Source organism: Stenella coeruleoalba, assembly GCF_951394435.1.
Source record: "Stenella coeruleoalba genome assembly, chromosome: 10".
Lineage (NCBI taxonomy): Eukaryota > Metazoa > Chordata > Mammalia > Artiodactyla > Delphinidae > Stenella > Stenella coeruleoalba.
This window is the reverse complement of record NC_137156.1, coordinates 30,680,367-30,699,452: the sequence shown is the minus strand read 5'-3', so window position 1 is coordinate 30,699,452 and position 19,086 is coordinate 30,680,367. Positions and strand designations below refer to the sequence as shown.

Here is a 19,086-nt window from a genome sequence, read left to right as displayed (position 1 = left end):
AAGTCTCTGGCCTCTTACATTCAGGATTCTTTCTACTCTGATCATGATTTATTTTTCCTATAGTATTCTGATGCAACAGGATGCACTCAATAATTGTACCCATTTTCTATCAGGAGGCAATGCATCCTAGAAGAAGGAAGGCTATACAGTGGAATGTTTCTGCTCCCCTACTTCCCATGATACGCTGCTCCCTTTCTTCATGCCAGTAGTATGATTCCACTTTTTATATTACACAGCTCTGAAATCAACATTAAGATTAAAACTAAACAATCAAACCAAAAGAGCATACCACTAGTTCAGCTTTGGGTTAATATTAAGTATGACACAAGAGGAAATTCCTGAGAACTGAAAACATTGATATAAGGTAGTGCTCTGTACTAGTGGGCCTTTAAAAAGTCCTTCATGGATGTTCCTTAAGCCCGAAAAATATGTTTCGTTAAGCCGTCTTCTAAAATGGTGCTCGTAATCAGTTATTATTAAAGTTAAATTGTTGTTGCATTTGGTGGTGTGTGGTCCACTGGAAATAGTGCAGCCATGTAAGACTGGGGGTAGCTGACTCTGCTCCAGGATGCTGTGGGGGGAAAACCAGTTGGAGACTATAGTCCATGGTTATTATTATACAGCTGACATACTGAATTCAACAATGGCTTGTTGAGATTTTCTCCATCTTTAGAACATTTTAGGGAGCTAAGGAGAGAGTATTTCATTAGCCAGGGATTCCTGTTAGCTTGGTTTGGGTGTGTTGACCAAAAAAATGCACAAACTAAAAGTTGAGAATTATGTTTTATTCCATGGACAAACTGAGGACTTAAGCCTGGGATACAGCCTCTCAGATAGCTCTGGGGGACTGCTCCAAAGAGGCGAGAGAGGAACCAGGATATATAGGAGTTTTTGCAACAAAGACCAAGTCGTCAGAACATCAAAAGATTGCTGTTGATTAAAGAAAACCAGACATCTCAAGTCAAGGAATTGACTTTTCTATGTATGGGAAGATGCAAGAGTCTGGGCTCACTGAAATCATTCCTTTGATATGCACCTCAGCTATCTGGGGCCAGTATCCTGTGTTTTCTCATCCTGAGTCTCTGAATGCACCACAGGGGAGGCTGCAGCTGCTGACTGCTTGATGGCAGGTATCCCGTTTCTATCCTGAGCTCCCTCAGGGCTCATCATCAGGGAGGCTGTAATGCGATGGCTCGATGGCTGCAACATCCTTTGTTTACTGATACGGGAGGCAACAGTTTTTCATTGATAAGTGAAATACGATGGAAAGTGTCTAGGTAAGCTCTGGCTCAGAACATGGCCTTTCATACACGATACTTGCTGAATAGCTCATTTCACACCCATAAAATAGAACACTAATTTTACTTCTTCACTAACTGAGTCAATAAATCAGCACTCTGTGAGTCATCATTGTGGAAACGAACACAAACATTCTGTTTTCCCCATTGAATCTCCAGGGGGAATTAAAAGACTTTTAGGGGGAGAATACATCGTTCTCAAGCAAATATTTCAGAAAGAAGCGAGCATGACATGGTCCTCCAGCCCTTTACATCAGCTTGACTCCTCCTCCAGACAGCGGGATATAGCGATTACTATCCCTATTTTCAGATGAGAAAAGTGAAGCTTTGAGAGTTTGAGTAAGTTGCCTAAAATCATCTCTAGTAAGCGATGGAGTGATGGAAATGGGCGTGGTGTCCACATGTAAAACTTCATGAAGTTTCTGGCATATTCTACTGCTTGCCTTATAACTGAACCAGACCAAACCAAAGGCAGATCTGCTGGAATGTGGTTAACTCTCATGGAACAAAAAATGAGGGAACCCCAACAGATCCCCCTTTCATATCAGAACTTAAAAAAAAACCTCCAGTAGCCGAAAAATTAAACAAAAGTAACTCCCTAATCAGTCCAATAGGTTTCGTCAAAGTGGGTAATGTATGTAAGTATGATATCTAGAGTTTATTAAGTTTCTGTTAAGTCTGTGTAAATATCTCATTTTAGAATTACAAGACTTATGGGCAAAGGATTATCTTCCTCCTTTTCCCTTTCTGCCAAAGCTTCATCTTTATAACAGTATTTCCCAAACTGTACTTTAATGTTAATAAGTGTACAGAAAGAGGGAAAAAATAAATTTAAACTAAAATTTAAAAACAAGTTGAGAAAAAAAACATCAGGATACATTTAACACGTTAGTTACTCTCCTTTCCGATGTCTCTGAGACTTTAATATACCACCATTCATGAGCTGGTTCACAAACATATTTGACCACAGGACCTCTTTCTTGGAAGGTGCATCAATGACTGTCTTATGTCTGCTAGGACCTACTTTAGAAAACATTGCTCAATACAACAATTTCAAAGTTAGTTCCCCAGAGAGCCCAAAGCCTGAGGATTTCCAGGTTTTGCAAGATCTAGGAAGAAAACTGCATCTGTGACTATAAACCTCGTGGACTAATAACTGAAGAAAATGCTTCCAGAATGAACTAAATAGAGCTCTATGAATTTAAGTCAAATAAATGTAAAACAGTGCTTGTTGAAGAAATCTTCAACAACAAATGTAGATCGTCCCATCACTGGTTCTTCCTTATCACTCAGGACTTTTCCGGTCATCTGATTGAAAGTTCTTTTTGCCTCCTTCATATTTACTGAGTCAATTTCTATCACACAATTCTGTTTAATTTTTCTCATAGTACTTAATCATTACCTGAAATCATCTTGTTGGTTGGTCCAAACTTATAATCTGAGATTCGTGAAAGTTGGGTCTTGTTTATACATCCAGCAACCACTTCAGTGCCAAATATATAGAGAATAAATGAAAGTTGTTTCATTCTTTCATGTATTTATTCATTCAACAAACATTTACTGCATACATACCACGTGCCCCAAACTATTCTGGTTCTGTATGTAAAAGTATGTAAGACAGACATCAGTTCACTCCTTGAATTGTTTGGACATTAAATTTTTCTGAAAATTGAATGAGGCATTGCATTTCCTTTGGGGATGGAATATTTTAAACCACTGTAATTATTGGGTTGGCCAAAACGTTTGGGTTTTTCCCATAACATCTTACAGAAGCCCGAACGAACTTTTTGGCCACATCAATATTATTAAAAATGCAAATTATCAGTAACTAACTTACCTACTTCAGTAAACATGAATTTCCATGACTGTTTTTGTTCCAGTTTGTTTGTTGTTCTTTGTTTAAGGTAGAAGGGCCAAAACATTTATGTTTGTTACCTCATTTAATTCCGGCCACCACCTTCTGGAATGGAGACTATTACCTCTGTTTAACACATGAAGAAACTGAGGTTATAGAAATAGTTTACCCAAGACACTTAATTGATAAATAAGTAGTATCTGAATATAAGCTCAGAAATCTGAAATCAAAGCCCACATCCTTTTCTACCACACCCACTGCCTTCTTGTTATATCAGTATAGCCCAACTGTTATTAATAGAGGAAAAAGCCAAAAGCACCAAAAATGACTAAGTCAATGGGACCCTTGTGTCCCATTTCATAATCACATAAATTCTCTCTGATTCCTTTGTACCTGTGCTCCCTTTCTGACTTCTGGGTGTTGCATCTTTTTTCCTCCCAAAGACCCTGTCCGGGCCATAATTAGGTGCCTCACCACCTCAGAGTTAGTGCCTTCTGTATTTCTGACACTTACTGCCTTCCTGATGAATAAGACCAAGTGGTGTATTTCATCACATGCATGCTGCAAAGGGAAGATAAAACCAGCTAAAGGAAATCAGAGAAAAGAAGAAGATAAGGAGAAAAGAAAGGCAAGTTCACAGTGAACCAAATTTAGAAATGATTTGGAGTTCCACTGTTCAAGTTAAAAATTTGTCTTGTTTTCCAGCTGTCCAAGTTCTGCCAGTAATTTGATGTGTGACCTTATTGGGTCTCTTTGCCCTTCTATGTGTCAGGTTGATGACACTGTGGGGTGTCAAGCCAGTCCTGGACTGCTGACCTCAGGCATCCTTAATGTGAGATCAAGAGCCCTTGTGTGTTTACATCGCTATGTCCTGGAATTTTTCCATTATATGCGGCCAAACAGAAACCTAATTGAGACAATTGGTGTACAGTTTTAGTATTAAAAAAGTACATTTTGAAAGAACCTCTGAGACTTGATTGAACACTCAAATAATTGGAAAAGGTATGATGTAAACAGTGATGAGGACAAGAATAATAAGAAAGAAGAAGAAAGAGGAAGAGGAAGAAAGAAGAGGAGGCAAAGAGAAGAGTGAGGATGAGAAAAGAAAAGGAGGAGAAGTAGAGAAGAAGAAGAAAAAGGAGAAGGAGGGGGGAGGAGGGGGAGAGGAGGGGAGGAGGGGGAGGAGGGGGAGAGGAGGGGAGGAGGGGGAGAAGAGGGGAGGAGGAGAAGAGGAGGGGAGGAGGGGGAGGAGGGGGAGCGGAGGGGAGGAGGGGGAGAGGAGGGGAGGAGGGGGAGAGGAGGGGAGGAGGGGAGATGGGGAGGAGGGGGAGGAGGAAGTTAGAAGATGGAGGAGGATGAGGGGTAGAAAGGAAGAAAGGAGGGAGGGAGGAAGGAAGGAAGAAACAACAACAACAGGAACAGCAACAGCAAAACCACAAACAACAAAACAAAAGGAAGAAGATTCAAATACAGACGGAAACTCTTCCACTGACATTCAGATAATATTTGCCAAACTCTGAGTAACTTTGGGGGTCCCCTTATTCACTAAATACAACTTTCCCCAACAATTTTGTTATTAGATTCTCCTGTCATTCCCACCAAACCCCATAAAACCAAGGTTCAAAGTTCCTATCGTGTATTACAGACCAGTAACGCTTTATCTTTTAAGTTAACTTGACCAAACACAAAACTCATTCATTAACTACATTTTATCAATTACGCCTTACTAATCTTAGTATTCTGCCAAGGTTTACACTTTCCTCACTGAAGCCAAAATCTTCCTGAGATTTGTGTCTGGCTTTAGTATTTCTCTCAAGCTTCAAACCAAAATCCCCTCCCTCTGGCTCTTTGACACGCCAGTGTGGAGTTGGTCCTCTCACTAGGCTACAGGTCCAATCCTGGCTACAGCAGATTAGTTAGAAGGAGCTCGTGGCAGGATAATGGCCGTTCCCTAAGAGGGGACTGCAGTGCTCACCACACTGATATTCAGCTGGGGTCTGTGATTTGCTCTGATCAATAAAATGGGAGAAAAATAAAACCTGAGAAATAGAAAGGCTCTGGTCACCCCAACCCCCAGTTAGAAAAAGATTCTCTGGCAGTGGGAAGAAAAGAGGAAGGGGAAATAGAAGAGAGGTCAGAGGGGAAAGGGGAAATGGTGGCAGCATGATCTCAAGGGGGCTGAAAGAGGAGAGAGATGAGCATTTGAAGACACCCAGCCTCTATTCCACCAACACCTTGCATTAGCCTCAGCCAGGGACCAAAGAGGAGCCAGCCTGGTGCCCTTGCTGTACATCTCCTATGCTCAGGGGCCGCACTAGCTGTCCTTATGACTGGCATAGGATGAACACGTTCCTTAGCGGCAGTCAGCATGATCACTGTTTATCAGTTAGCAGGTGAGATCTCATTTGAGCTCCGTGGCTTTTTTTCAGCCAAGTTTGACTTGCCTTGTGTGGAGAATCCCCTGCCCTGTTCTCTGCCGCCAGCATGCCTATGCTCACAGCACTCTTGAGCCCCAGGGGGCCCATCACGCTCGCAGGATGGAGCTAACTGGTAAGGGAAGGTTTCAGACTTGGGACTTGGGTGGGCTCAACACACCCAGCCTGAGATTTTCCCTAAGCTTGTGCCATGATCATACATACCTTTGTTAACCTTGAACTTACTTCATTGCTCAGTCTTTTGGTTTGGTAGCTGTCTTTGGGCTCGTGTGCCTACAAGTGTCTCTCCCGAGATCCTTGGCTTTGCTTGCAGGTTCCTTGGCTTTGCTTGCAGGTTCCACTGACTGGAATGAGTACACGCAGTCATTTCTTTTCCTTCCATGCCCGTGGTCAGCCCAGTCCCAACTCTATCAGCCTTCTTCGCCTGCCAGGTGTTTCCCTTCTGCAAATGAGCTTTTTTTTTTTTTTTAGAATAAGAATTGGAGAGGAGTTAATGAACCTCTGACCACTTAACAATCACAACTTTGCACTTGTACTCTCTTCTTTAGTAGACCAGAATCTCCTAGTAAAGAAGAAAAAAAATAGAAAAAAAATTGTTCTGGGGGTTCACAGGCAAAGCCTCTGGTTTTTCCAAATCAGAGGGAAGTAACTCTAGTGCCCGCACTCCAACCCATCCTGTTTTCAGCTTTTGAAGCCAGTGCTTGTGTTATTATTAATTTGGACTAAGTGGACGCTTAGCAACAATCAAAAATACTGAATTAAATATAAAACTACTTTCTGAAGTAGGAGCTCAGAATTACAAAAACAGGATCATTGGGACCCATATAAACAAGTTCTGGAAGACCCACGTAAGAAGAACATAAACATTTGAAAAGTATATAGAGATATCTCGCCATCTCATCTGTTGATGGATGAAATACAGAAAATCAAATCAAATTAAATTTTAATCTGCTTTAAATTCATTTTGTTTCATTTCATTTTATGGTATTTGCACTCCAAACTAAGAAAACTTAGTTTGGTTTTCTTCATGGCATGGTAACAGAAATAATTTTCAAGTGATGTTGAAGCTTATTTAAATCTGATTCCAAGGACAGCACAGCATTTCAATTATGTTACACAATTCTTATGTAAACATAAAGTGCTGGTTATTTGGCAGAACTAACAATCCCAAAATTTTAGTGGTTTAACGCTGTAAAACTTTATTATGTACTGTCTTTTTTTTTTAACATCTTTATTGGAGTATAATTGCTTTACAATGGTGTGTTAGTTTCTGCTTTATAACAAAGTGAATCACTTATACATATACCTATGTTCCCATAGCTCTTCCCTCTTGCATCTCCCTCCCTCCCACCCTCCCTATCCCACCCCTCTAGGTGGTCACAAAGCACCGAGCTGATCTCCCTGTGCTATGCGGCTGCTTCCCACTAGCTATCTATTTTACGTTTGGTAGTGTATATATGTCCATGCCACTCTGTCAAAGCTTACCCTTCCCCCTCCCCATATCGTCAAGTGCATGCTCTAGTAGATCTGTGTCTTTATTCCCATCTTACCCCTAGGTTCTTCATGACCTTTTTTTTTTTTTTGTCTTAGATTCCATATATATGTGTTAGCATACGGTATTTGCTTTTCTCTTTCTGACTTACTTCACTCTGTATGACAGTTTCTAGGTCCATCCACCTCACTACAAATAATTCAATTTCGTTTCTTTTTATGGCTGATTAATATTATGTACTATCTTTACATTTCAATGCGCGTTGGGCTGGGAGGAGGTCACGCTTCTCCGCACAGTCATTCAGCGACCCAGACATCTTCCATCCATGGCTCCACCATCCCTGAGGGACTCAGAGCCATTCACTGACACCCTGATGGAGGAAGAGAACAAAGTGGTGCACAGACGGTTTTTAATAGGCCTAGAAGTGATGTATCAATTTTGTCCACATTTCATTGGCCAGGACTTAGTCACATGGCCACGCCCAACTGCAAGGAAGGCTGGGAAATGCAATGCTGCTCTGTTCCCAAGAGGAAAGGAACACAGTTGGGGAAAAGTTTCTGAAGGTGTCAGTGGAGATTGGAAATGGCTCAGCAAAGGAAAACCAGAGATAACAGAAAGAGGCACTTGTATGAAGGGAAAAGACACAAAGCAAGGGCTCTGCAGTTCCTACTTTTGCCTTTCCAGCATGAAAGAAGATGTGGATCACAACATTAAAAAAGGCTGAGGGCAGCTTCAGATGATAGAACTTCCCTTGCGTTCTAGAAGACGTGGATTTGATGCCCACCACTGAGGGGTGACACAACTCTTCAGCCACTCTTGGATTTTGATAGCAGCAGTTATTTCAGCATCCACTGAGGTTAGTGAGGGTCTATTATTTTCTATCATTTTCTGCTTTTAAATGTATTCATTTAATCTCATAATAAGGGTGCATGCCCTATATTTCAGAAAGTCCCAGTAAGATGTGTTGTATCTCTGTGTGTGTGTGTGTGTGTGTGTGTGTGTGTGTGTGTGTGTGTATGTGTTGGTGGGGGTAATGGATGACTGTTTTTTTTTAATTTTAAAAATATATTTTATTTAACCCAAGGTACCCAAAATATTATCATTTCAGCATGTAATCAGTATAAAAATTATCAATGAGTTATTTTACATTCTTTTCTTAATTTAAAATAATTTATTTAAATCAATAATGGAAATAATAGTATTGAATGCCTTTTCAAAATCCATTGAGATGGTTCATTTTTTCCTCATATTTGGTCTATCAAAGTGATGTTTTATTTCATTAGCTTGCCTAATATTGATCCATTCTTTTCTTCTTAGATAAAAATCTTCTCAATTATGGCAATGGATGACTGTTGAAAAGACAGGTGAAATATACTGATAGGAAAAATATTTAATAGAAACTAGTTGCCTGGGAGAATAAGGTTGAATGTGCTTCCCCCCCACCCCCCAGCTACACTCTCAAGCCTTATAAATGCTAGTCATTGCTGACTGGTAGCTGTTTTGTTGGAAACGTATCCAGATTTTGCAGCATTTACGACACTTGCCGTCTATCACACATTGAGTCGGGAGATTGATCCTGTGGGTCCATGGAATGTTGATGGAGTTCGGTAGATATTTTCAGCGTGAAATCACAGAAGCATCTTGATAACAGGGCTAACAAGCTAGACAATGTGAATGCTTTTTATTACTGTTTAATTCTCCTTCCTCTGATTATGTTTTTCCTCCCAATGATGGCAGTGATAGGAAGTGTGAAAAGATTTAGGGAAAACAGATTTTTCAAGTAAGAACTAAAAAGGCACGAAACCATCCTCTTAGTACACAACACTGCTGCATGAGATTTAAAAGGTCTCAGATATGTTTGGGCTTATAAAGTACTGGAAGAGATGACTGTCTACCTGATGTTTAGATAGAGGTGGGGGGATTTGAAAGCCTTCAACATACTATCTGAAAACTCTGTGTGACTCACTCCTTTGAGGGAAAGCACTGACAGTTGACTATGGAAGAGGAAGCTAAGACAGTTAGTAGCACAGGTCCTGGATCCAAAATGCCTGGGCCGAATCCTGGCTCTCTGCCTCCTCCCTGTGTGACTTAGGAAATTACTCAACCCTTCTGTGCCTCAGTTTCCTCTTTCGAAAAATGAAGATACTGTTAGTACCTATGTCATAGGATTGTAATAGATACATCATATTAGAAGGGCTCTTGGGAGGGAGACAGTCTAACTCCTAATAAGGACATTCTTGAGGGCAGGGTGTGGCTCTCCCTCTTTTTTTTTTTTGCCCAGTGCCTGGCACTCTCTTGGTTCATTTTTGGTGATGAATAAATGAGTGAACCGATGAATGAATGAATGGATGAATATCCTCAAAAGTAGTTTCTGGCTTTCCATGAAGTCATCTTGCATGACATATTATGATATAGGAAAAGCTCAGCAAAATCTCGACAGGTAGAGTCTTTCAAATTGGATTGTGGTTTGGGGGCTCATCTAGAAACATTTTTATGAAGTGTACTCCATTTATGTTTCAGACCCTGACCTGTGGAGGATAATGCCTTACTTTTTTATTTTGGACCTGTTTCTCCTTTTGGACCGATGACAAATTAACACTACATGGGAAAAGAATGCTGAAAATGCAACTCAGAGGCTAGACAAGGTTTTTTGTCTTGTATGTTGGGTTTTGGTCTTTATCTCCCCACAAAGAGCATTTTCGTGGAGAAGAAGGTTCCAGGATTCGCTGTGGCCTCTTCCACAAGAGAAAGAAGGGGAGATAGAAACCTTGAAAATTTAAGTTAGAAAAGAACTGAAGTTGTTCACAGCAAGCTGGCCGAGGAGAATATGAAGTATGTGGGGCTCAGATATGAGCCTTGTTTGCCTGAAACTGCAAGGAAGGGTCAGGACAACTGTGACAGGAAAAGCAGAGGGCGGTGCTTACAGCTACTGGAGAAAAGCACAGTTGAGTTTCCCCGGAATGACAGCTAGACATTTCCTAGGTCTAACAGTGCTGAGAGCTACAGTGAAAATTGAAGCACAGGGGCGGGGAAGTTGATCCAGACATGTCTTTACCATGGTTGAATCTCGTAACTGTATGATACTTGATAGGCAACGGAGTTCACAAAGTGAATCGTCCTAAACACTAGGGTAAGGCAGCTATTATCATTATCCCTGTTTTATAGGCTAGGAAACTGTGGCCAAGAGAGGTCAAGGAGTAAGAGAGCTCATAAAAGCATGAGCCAGAACTGGGACGGAGATGTTTGAGCCTAGAGTCAGGATTCTTCCCACTGCTCCAAGCTACTTTGCCCTTCATCTCCTTTATGACAAAAGATTCAGAAAGGCCTATAGCTGGGGCTTATTTACTCCACAAAGTCTGCCTTTAATAGGCACCTACTAATGCAATGTTTATTGCACAACCGTGTGTGCAGAGCAATCAGAGGACATGAGGCATGTGGAGGGTCTTGTGGCTTCTCTAGTCTAGGCCAGCCTTCTCATGCTGCAGAGGAGAACAAAAGGCCCAGAAGGCATGACTCAGCTGTGCAACTGGGACTCAGTTTTAGAGCTTTTGCTTCTAAGCCCCACTGTCCAGTCCAGGAAGGCCCTCCCTTCTTTATCCTGGGCTCTCTCCATGAGACAGTGGATGATCTCTGTCGAGGGTTGCAAAGAAAAACATTGCCTTGCAAGCTCTTTTTCTTAAGTGAAAACTCTGCTTCCATTTCTTTTGATGGGTAAATGAACTGAAAAGCAAAATGCTCTTTCCTATTTTCACCAGTGTAAGCAACTATACAGCAAGCATCCCTGGTGTCTTAGCCAATGTCCTCAATAAAGTATTGTAAACAATTTCAGGATGCTTATTTTATGAATTAGTTTGTCACATTTCTTGGAACTGAGGCCCAATTCTATTCCCTATAATTACCTCATACACAGAAGGTGCTCAACATAAACTGGTTGTTATTGTTTAACGTCTCTTACACGAGTTAATAACCTATGTCACTCACTTAGAAATTATTTTGTGTGGGAACCCTTTTCTATTTAATAAGCCAATTGATTGCTCAGAAAATAAAGGACAGCAGCCAAAATATAATTTTGACTGCAGTGTTACGACCATAAAAAATGTTACTGCATAGCATATCCGTGAAGTCAGTTTAGTATAAGCCACTGCCACCCTTGAGCTGGAATGCAGCACGCTGGAACTGTGTATTCCTCTGAAAGATATGAGATTAAAGAAGACTAAAGGCAAAAAAAAGAAGAACAGGAACTAGAGAATTCCATTTCTGAGGCTGTTCGGATAGGCTAGTTTATGCTGTGCTAGCAAACATCCGTGTCTCTTGCTCACGCTGTACAGCCAGTGCAGACAATGGGAGGGGCTCTCTCCTCCTCACTGACACTCAGGGTCTCAGGCTGGTGGAGGCTCTGCCTTCTTGTTGCTGCATGTCTCCTCCATCGCAACATCAGGGGACGAGGGAAGTAAAGACAGTATATATCCTGATGTCCTTCTTCAGCTTGGAATCGCCACTCATCATTCTACTTATATCCCATTGGCCCCAATTGGTCACATGACCCCGTGAAACTGTCAAGACACTGCGAAATTTGGGGAAGCACCCAACATTCAAGGTTTATCTAGTTCAGTGTTTTTCAATATGTGCTTCTTTGACCCCTAGGGCTCTGCGGAGGTGTGTAATGCATTCTGCAAACAATGAAGTATACTCAACTAAATGCTGAATTGGATCTATCAGCTTTAATCTGCTTTTGTCCTGGAGATCTATAAACTAATGTGTTGTAGGAAGAAAAGTTTTGCTGCCAAAAGAAGTTGGGAATTTACTCATTTGTTCCATTTTTTCTGTCTTCAAAGAATCATTCATTTAAAACACCTCACCCAGAGGGTTGTCTTCGCTAGTCGTGGAACATCGAACAAGTGCACATAACATGACATTTCTCCCACTTGGATTTCAGCTTCTTAAGCAGCAAAGCCAGGATGTTAGGCTGATCTCTCTCCTTCTGTATTATGATTCTAACATGTTCCCCTCCAGCAACGACAGCAATAAAAATCAAAGGGAAGTCTACAGGCATCTGAAGTAAACATCACTCCCCTTCCCTTAAGTGCTTTTCAAAATAATTGTTCAACATCTCTTACATGAGTTAATAACCTTCCCCAAAGGTTATTTCTTCTGCAAATTCCAAGTCACCTGAAGACCAAGCTTGAACTAAGACTGTTCAGATTTCATCTAGTTCCTGTCTCTGCCAGAAGAGAAAAATCCATATATATTCCTTACTCTATGGCCTACTGGGTCTCTAATGACCAGGGCTATTTTTGTGAAGGAACAAGGTAAAACACTGCTCAAAAAAAAAAAAAAAAAAAAGCTCATTGCTGTGAATAGACAGTGCATGCTAGAATATAGCGTTAGAATTTATAACGTTTGTTCAACATTTATATTTATATGCCCTCACTAAAAAGATGCATTTTTATCAGATATTTTTCTTCAAAGAGTGAATGGCCCCTCTCACATCTGCTAGGTCTCATCCTAGGCTGGTCTACTGCATAATTCTCACAAGGAGGGGGCGGTATTTGGGGGCTTTCAGAGAAGGAAGCTGAGGAGGAAGGAAACTGGCATACAACAGGAGTCCTTTTCCATTTGTAATGTAGGTTATACAATGAATTAGCCACTTTTTCCCTAAGACTTAAGAGAGAACCCAGAGTGTAGATTAGGATGACAACAAAGTCAATGGTGCTGTCTCTGGTGGGTAACAATTTTCTCTTTAAGAAGGATGTAGCACTATTTAGTGTTATGAGGACATGCTTTGGGGCCAGGCTCCCTGGGTTCAAATCCTGCCTCTGCCACTTCCTAGCTGGGTGACCTGAAGTATGTCACCCAGTCTCTCCAAGCTCGATTTCTGTCATTTGTAAAACAGGGATGATAATAACAGAAACCACCCTGACACACCGGATTATTGTGAGAATAAAAGTGGGTGAGTGAAATGGGCTTAGCAAAGTGCCTGACTCACAGTAATTGCTCAAGTGATAGAAGCCCACATTATTGGTTTCTAGAAATGTAATAGGCATCTTATCAGGAAAATAAATAGTTTATAGAAGTTGTACCCTTATCAGTAACCACCCATAGCCATTAATTAAAATACCAAAAAATAAGATTTAAAAACTAACAACAAAACTCTAATAAGTTCATTTTAATTACCCAAACCCAACATTAATGGAGAAATATGGGCACATTTATTCTAAAAACGTTTTGAAAACAAAAGATGCTATGCTGATGAAAGCCAGGTGTCATGGTCCACTCCTGTGTGGATGCTCTCAGAGACAATCCCAGGCTCCTGGCTGCTTCATCAAGAGATGCGGGGCCCCCAAGAGCAGGATTCATCTGCATTTCCAAGTGCTGTCCAGGGCCCTCCTTCAGAGCAAAATATGTAGCTAGACCTCTACTACTCTACTTGGAAAGTTAAGCAACTGTGGAGGATTACTTCCTGCTATGGTCTGAATGTTTGTGCCTTCCCCAAGTTCACATGTTGAATCCTCCCAAAGTTGATGGTTTAGGAGGTGGGGCCTTTTGGAGTCGACTAGGTCACGAGGGTGGAGCCCTCATGAATGGGATGGTTATTCTTATAAGAGACCCCTCACCCCTTCCACCGCGTGAGGACATAGAGAAATGACTGACTATACCAGGAAGAGGGTCTTAGTAGGACGCAACCATACTGGCGCCTTGATCTTGGTCTTCCCCACCTTCAGAACTGTGAGGAATAAATTTCGGTGGTTTATAAGCCACCCGGTCTATGGTATTTTGTTACAGTAGCCCGAATAGACTAAGACACTTCCTTTTTTTTCCACATTAAAATCTTGAAAGGACGTGCCTTTTAATGAGTACGAAACTCTTAACTAAATGCTTACACTTACGTTTCAGCAGGTGACTTCCTAATTTAAGTTTTAATGGCCCCTCCTTCCACATTTCCTGCTTTAATTACAAGTTTCCAAGGGCACCACCATTTAGTTCTGCAATTCTGTCAGTAAATACGTGAACTCTTCCTTGTTTCAGGCTGCCAGGTAAAAATGAAGTTATAATTTGTGCCCCTGCCTGTTGGGGGACAAGAGAAGAAAGAGGGTTACTTTTAATTATTACACATGCCATGACGGCTACCTGCACAAGGATGTTCTGCATATAGGTGAACTCACATTTGTATTAAAACATGATCAAAACTACACTGAGAATTCCATGCTCGTCACCTAACCAGCGCTCCAGCCACCCCTCACGTGCCCACACTTGAACGTGGTCCCCCCACCCCTCATTGCTTGTCCTCTGAAATAGGGACTAGGACATCTACCTTGATAACGTAACTCAAGTATGGTGTATTCTTTCCGATCCCTTATTTCTGCCGCCTGGGAGAACGTCTCAAGTCAACTATCTGCACTGCACACAAGTCTGTCTCAGACTCTGCTTTCTGGAAAACTCAAGTTAACACATATAAATGTACACCAATGTATGTATTTTTACATATATATATGAATATACATTTTATTAATATACAAAATATAGAATCCCAGGCTAGGCAAATAAAAAGAAATAGGGACCTCCAAGTATATTCATCTCACCATGTATCATTTCAAAGGTCAGTAGACCTCCTGCATCTGCACTGTTTTTTTAAAGTGCATGAACTTGTCAGCTAAGGTTCATCCTTACCAAGCAATAATAAGGAAATAAACACTGCCCTGAGGGTCTGCAAATTCAACTCAAGTGTTTATTATTTGCAAATACAGTGTATGGCTGTGAGCCTCAGCTGCTTGGGGGAGGGCAAGCCTTCCCTGGGAACACACCTGCCATATTTAGAAGAACCGGCCAGGTAGTTGTCTGCCGTTCTCAGATCTCCTGTGGATTCTAAACTGCTTTCTTTAGCCCCTTCAGTCTCCAGACCTCCGCGCCTGCTAAGCTATGCTGTAAACTGCTAGCTAAGCTTCAAAATCACTGTATTAGTCCTGGAGAGTTAATGCATTCCAAAGTACTTAATTTTCTCCTAGGGAGTCATCTGCTCGTTGGTAGGAAATAGATGACTAAGCAATCGTTATCAACCCCACCAGATAATTCTCGCACAGGGGAGCAACTAATCCAGAGGACAACATGCACTCCAAAACTTACTTACTGTGAAATCAAGGAGGCAGGCGGCATTTCATTGACTGTTAGAGGACAAATCATGACATCATCGATCATGCTGTTATTAGTATCATATATTTTCCCTGAACATGATAGGATTTCTTTTCTGGATTTCATAGTAAGTGTTTCAGGCAAAAGTCTTAAGTAATAGATGGAAAAGTTGTTATTTGCCTTGACACATCATTTAATTTGAGTTTCTATAAATTAGGAAAAATATTATCTCAAACTACAATTACAAACACCTTGAGTCAAAGGAGTCCCTTTATCTTAACTAAAATACAAATCAGTACACTAATCAACATAACATATATTGAATATGTCCTATAGAGAAGGTGCTGTTCTAGGCATAGCTGAGTGTAGAAATGAGTGTCAGACATGATCCCTGACCTCACAGGTGTTAGAAAGCTATCATATTATTCATACTTTTAGTGTTAGACATGTTGAATAAAGAGTTATATTAATAGCAGTTTAAGAATTTCAATTGCTAGAGTTAAGAATCATATTAAGAAAAATAGAAAATTTCCAGAAATCATTATTTAATACTTTTTAGAGTCTAAGACTTTTAGCCTTTTACAAAATAGAAGTTTAAGTATGTCATCTTCACAGTAAATTTAATATAGTAAAATTTTCATTCAAGTGACATTATTTCTATTTAAAGTTTTGATACAGTAATGCATGAAACCAAATTCCAACTTCTTAATAAGTGCCTCTTTTTTGGATCATGGAAACATTTTCTATAAACCCTGTATTGGGGTCTCTATATCAATAGATATAGAGTGATGTCAGATTCTTGGTCTACTCGTGAGATACCAAACACACATCCCATCTGGACCTTGTCTTGAACTAAATCCTTAAACAAAATTAAGTGATACGTTTCAGTCAAACTCAGGTCTCGGTGCTGCCAGGCTAGAGGATGGGGGGCAGTCACTCCTCCAAGAAGGCCTTGGCCCTCCTTAGGCCCAGCAGACGTCATTTTCTTCGTTTAAATTGAATTCGGCATTGTCCTTCCGGCTGCTGGACACCCACCAAATGGAGAGAACTCTAAAAGCAGAAATGCAGAAAATATAGAAGTTAAGGGACATAAGCCAACAGTTTGGACCTAAAGTTTATTCAATGTGATTGTTCCTGAAACGTACAGAGTTTAGGTTTGGAAGACTGGAAGGTTTTGCTTGATGAGTTCTCCATGGCAAGCATCAATTTTAGCCTTCCGTTCAAGGGACAGCAAAGGAGGCAATTCCCTTATTCTAATAGCAGCCTCTTCACAGTTTCACATACCACAGTGCTATGGGCCTGCCACCCACCTTTCACTTTATATCCGGATAAAGAGGATACCCTTTAATAAAAGCTCTTTCTACATTCCTGGCCCCCAATCTGTGACACTTCATGTATAATCGCTGGGTGAGACCTCTATGCCACATGTTATAGATGTTCATAAGACAACATTGTGTTGGTGGTGCGAACCACTATTACAGGGGACCTAAGATCACAATTTTCCATAAGGACCTTTTGTGGTTCCAGATGTTCTTGATACGTTATGTTATGTCTTGGTTATGAACAAGGGGTGAATGTGTGTGGGGTTTTGCTCTTGTGGCAAGTATATTCCTTTGGGGGAGCTGGTTTCCAAGTCCTGTGATTTCCCTGCACTTGACAACACAGTGTCTGGAACATGCCCTGGCAACTCATCCCCCTCCTACAAGAGCCTGGTAATTGGAAGGTCATTTCTTGTATTTTTTGATCACCTGCTTTCTTCACAACTTGGTAACATAAGTCCAATAATTAAATAATTTTAATTGATCTTTCTAAAATAGAAACTGTGAAATGAAATGCCCTTTGAGATGAGAATTCTCTCAGACTTGTATTTTTTACAAACTGAAGTAACATTTCTTTGAAAAATATTCTTAGTAGGGTCCAAACAGAAATAGGATGTATGTTTTTTAAAAAAAGTATAGGGGCTTCCCTGGTGGCGCAGTGGTTGAGAATCTGCCTGCTAATGCAGGGGACACGGGTTCGAGCCCTAGTCCGGGAAGATCCCACATGCCGCGGAGCAACTAAGCCCGTGAGCCACAACTACTGAGCCTGCGCGTCTGGAGCCTGTGCTCCGCAACAAGAGAGGCCGTGATAGTGAGAGGCCCGCGCACCGCGATGAAGAGTGGCCCCCGCTCACCGCAACTAGAGAAAGCCCTCGCACAGAAATGAAGACCCAACACAGCCAAAAATAAATATAAAAATAAATAAATTTAAAAAAAGAAAGACCTAAAGAAGAAATACATGGTGAATATCTTCAAAAAAAACTAAAATTAAAAGAAGTATAATAAATACAACTAATAGAATTCCTAGCTAGGAAGAAAGTGCTGGGAAAAATCCTGCCTCAGGATCTGGTCAAAATGACTGATCTCCAGAGTTCGGTGTCACATGGTTTTGACAAATGACATCCTTCTAATGTGAAAAGGCATTCCTGTGTCTTCTTGCTGGTGGGAAAATAGTTCGATGCTGAGTCAGTCGTGGGCAAAATTGTGACATCTAACTCGGAGGATCAGAAACTAGTATTTGGTGCCTGTAAATCCTGGCCTCAATCTTCATTTTGCCAACAAAACTGTACTCAGAGGAAAACCTTTGTGAAGGGTGTTTTGATTTCCCTTTCATCATCAGATTTTGAGAGCTCTTTATCACTGTTGCTCGTACTCAAAATAGAAGTGTAAAAGAAATCAAGGCAAAGTGCTGAAATGTGCATATGTGTGAGTAATATAATATGTTCTGTGTCATTTATACACTTACAGAATTTCTACTGAAATGTCACCCAAGAGTTTATCCCTCCATATATTAGCCCTTAATAATCAAGAGTAAATCATAGCACAAAATGCTATGTGAATAGCCCTGAGGTTGCAATACTTAATTTCTCCACTTCACCCTCAGTTTAAATAACACCTTTTTATCCAGAGTTTTCAAAGGGACTTCCAAACATTTGGAATTAAATGGAACTTTCCCTTGTTTCCTAGACAGTGGTCCTCAAAGTGAGGCATCAGCAGTACCCAGAACTTGTCAGAAATAGAAATTCTCAAGCCCCTCCCTAGATATACTCATCAAGAACTCCAGGGCTAGGGCCCAGGACTCCATGTTCTAACAACCCCCCATCCCAGGTAATTCTGATGCTCACACCAGTTTGAGGGCCATTGGTCTAAGAGAACAGAACCACAGCAACACAGAGGAGTTAAATGATTGAGATATCCAATGGTCAGAGGTCAGAAAAGGTCATGGCCTTTTCATTTATGTTCACTGTTTCTACTGTGGGTTAATTTCCTTTGTGCCATTGCTTTCCAAATGGACTAAGGGTTCTGACTTGCCTCCAAAACTCACGGTTCACTTTTGGACCCAGAGACATGCCTTTCTAGGGAAACAAGCCCAGCATCAAGGCCATGTCTATTTTACCCTGAGAAAAGGGTTAAAATTGGTAAATTCATTGAGGAGCTCCTAACACTAAGTGGTGGAAATGCTACTATTAGGTCCTGGTCTTGTGATAATGGGGCACATAGAATTGACCTGGAATTAAGGGAGTACCTTCTCAGTCTGCAGAGATCATCTGTTAAGATGAGTCTAAGTGAGGAAATCAGTCAGCTCATCCCCAGTAATGAAAACCAAAGAGTTAGAGTTTATATCAAATTAGAAAGTCATGCTATTCAAAATTCTGAAAACACTTACCTGTCTTGGCAATGGGTCTAGAAGACTACAGTCATAATAATACAATATTAAAATAATAAATATTTGAATCTCCAACAGAGCCAGCCACCTGAAAGAAAAAGAAAATAAAATTGGTGCTTGGTTGTAAAAGATGCATAAATATCTACCAATAAAGAATATCTATAAATTACACAT

At 40.8% G+C, this 19,086-nt stretch overlaps 1 protein-coding gene across 15 annotated transcripts in view; it reads right to left on the bottom strand.

Moving 5' to 3' along the window:
• Positions 1 to 769: 769 nt before the first annotated feature.
• The window catches only part of CYP39A1 (cytochrome P450 family 39 subfamily A member 1), an 80,232-nt gene continuing 61,915 nt past the window's right edge, over positions 770 to 19,086 (bottom strand). For 2 of the 15 annotated variants that reach the window (XR_013830046.1, XR_013830059.1), the window contains 5 exons: positions 18,913 to 19,000; positions 13,968 to 16,257; positions 7,232 to 7,450; positions 5,814 to 6,150; positions 770 to 3,279 (listed from right to left, as the gene is read on the bottom strand). Coding sequence is in view for 1 of the 15 variants with exons in the window: in XM_079933239.1 (XP_079789365.1) it covers positions 16,186 to 16,257; positions 18,913 to 19,000 (160 nt within the window). In the remaining 14 variants the exon portion in view is untranslated. Of the gene's footprint in view, positions 3,280 to 5,813; positions 6,151 to 7,231; positions 7,451 to 8,063; positions 16,258 to 18,912; positions 19,001 to 19,086 lie in introns of those variants that run through there. The other 13 variants (XR_013830058.1, XR_013830047.1, XR_013830055.1 and 10 more) reach the window with 13 other exon arrangements.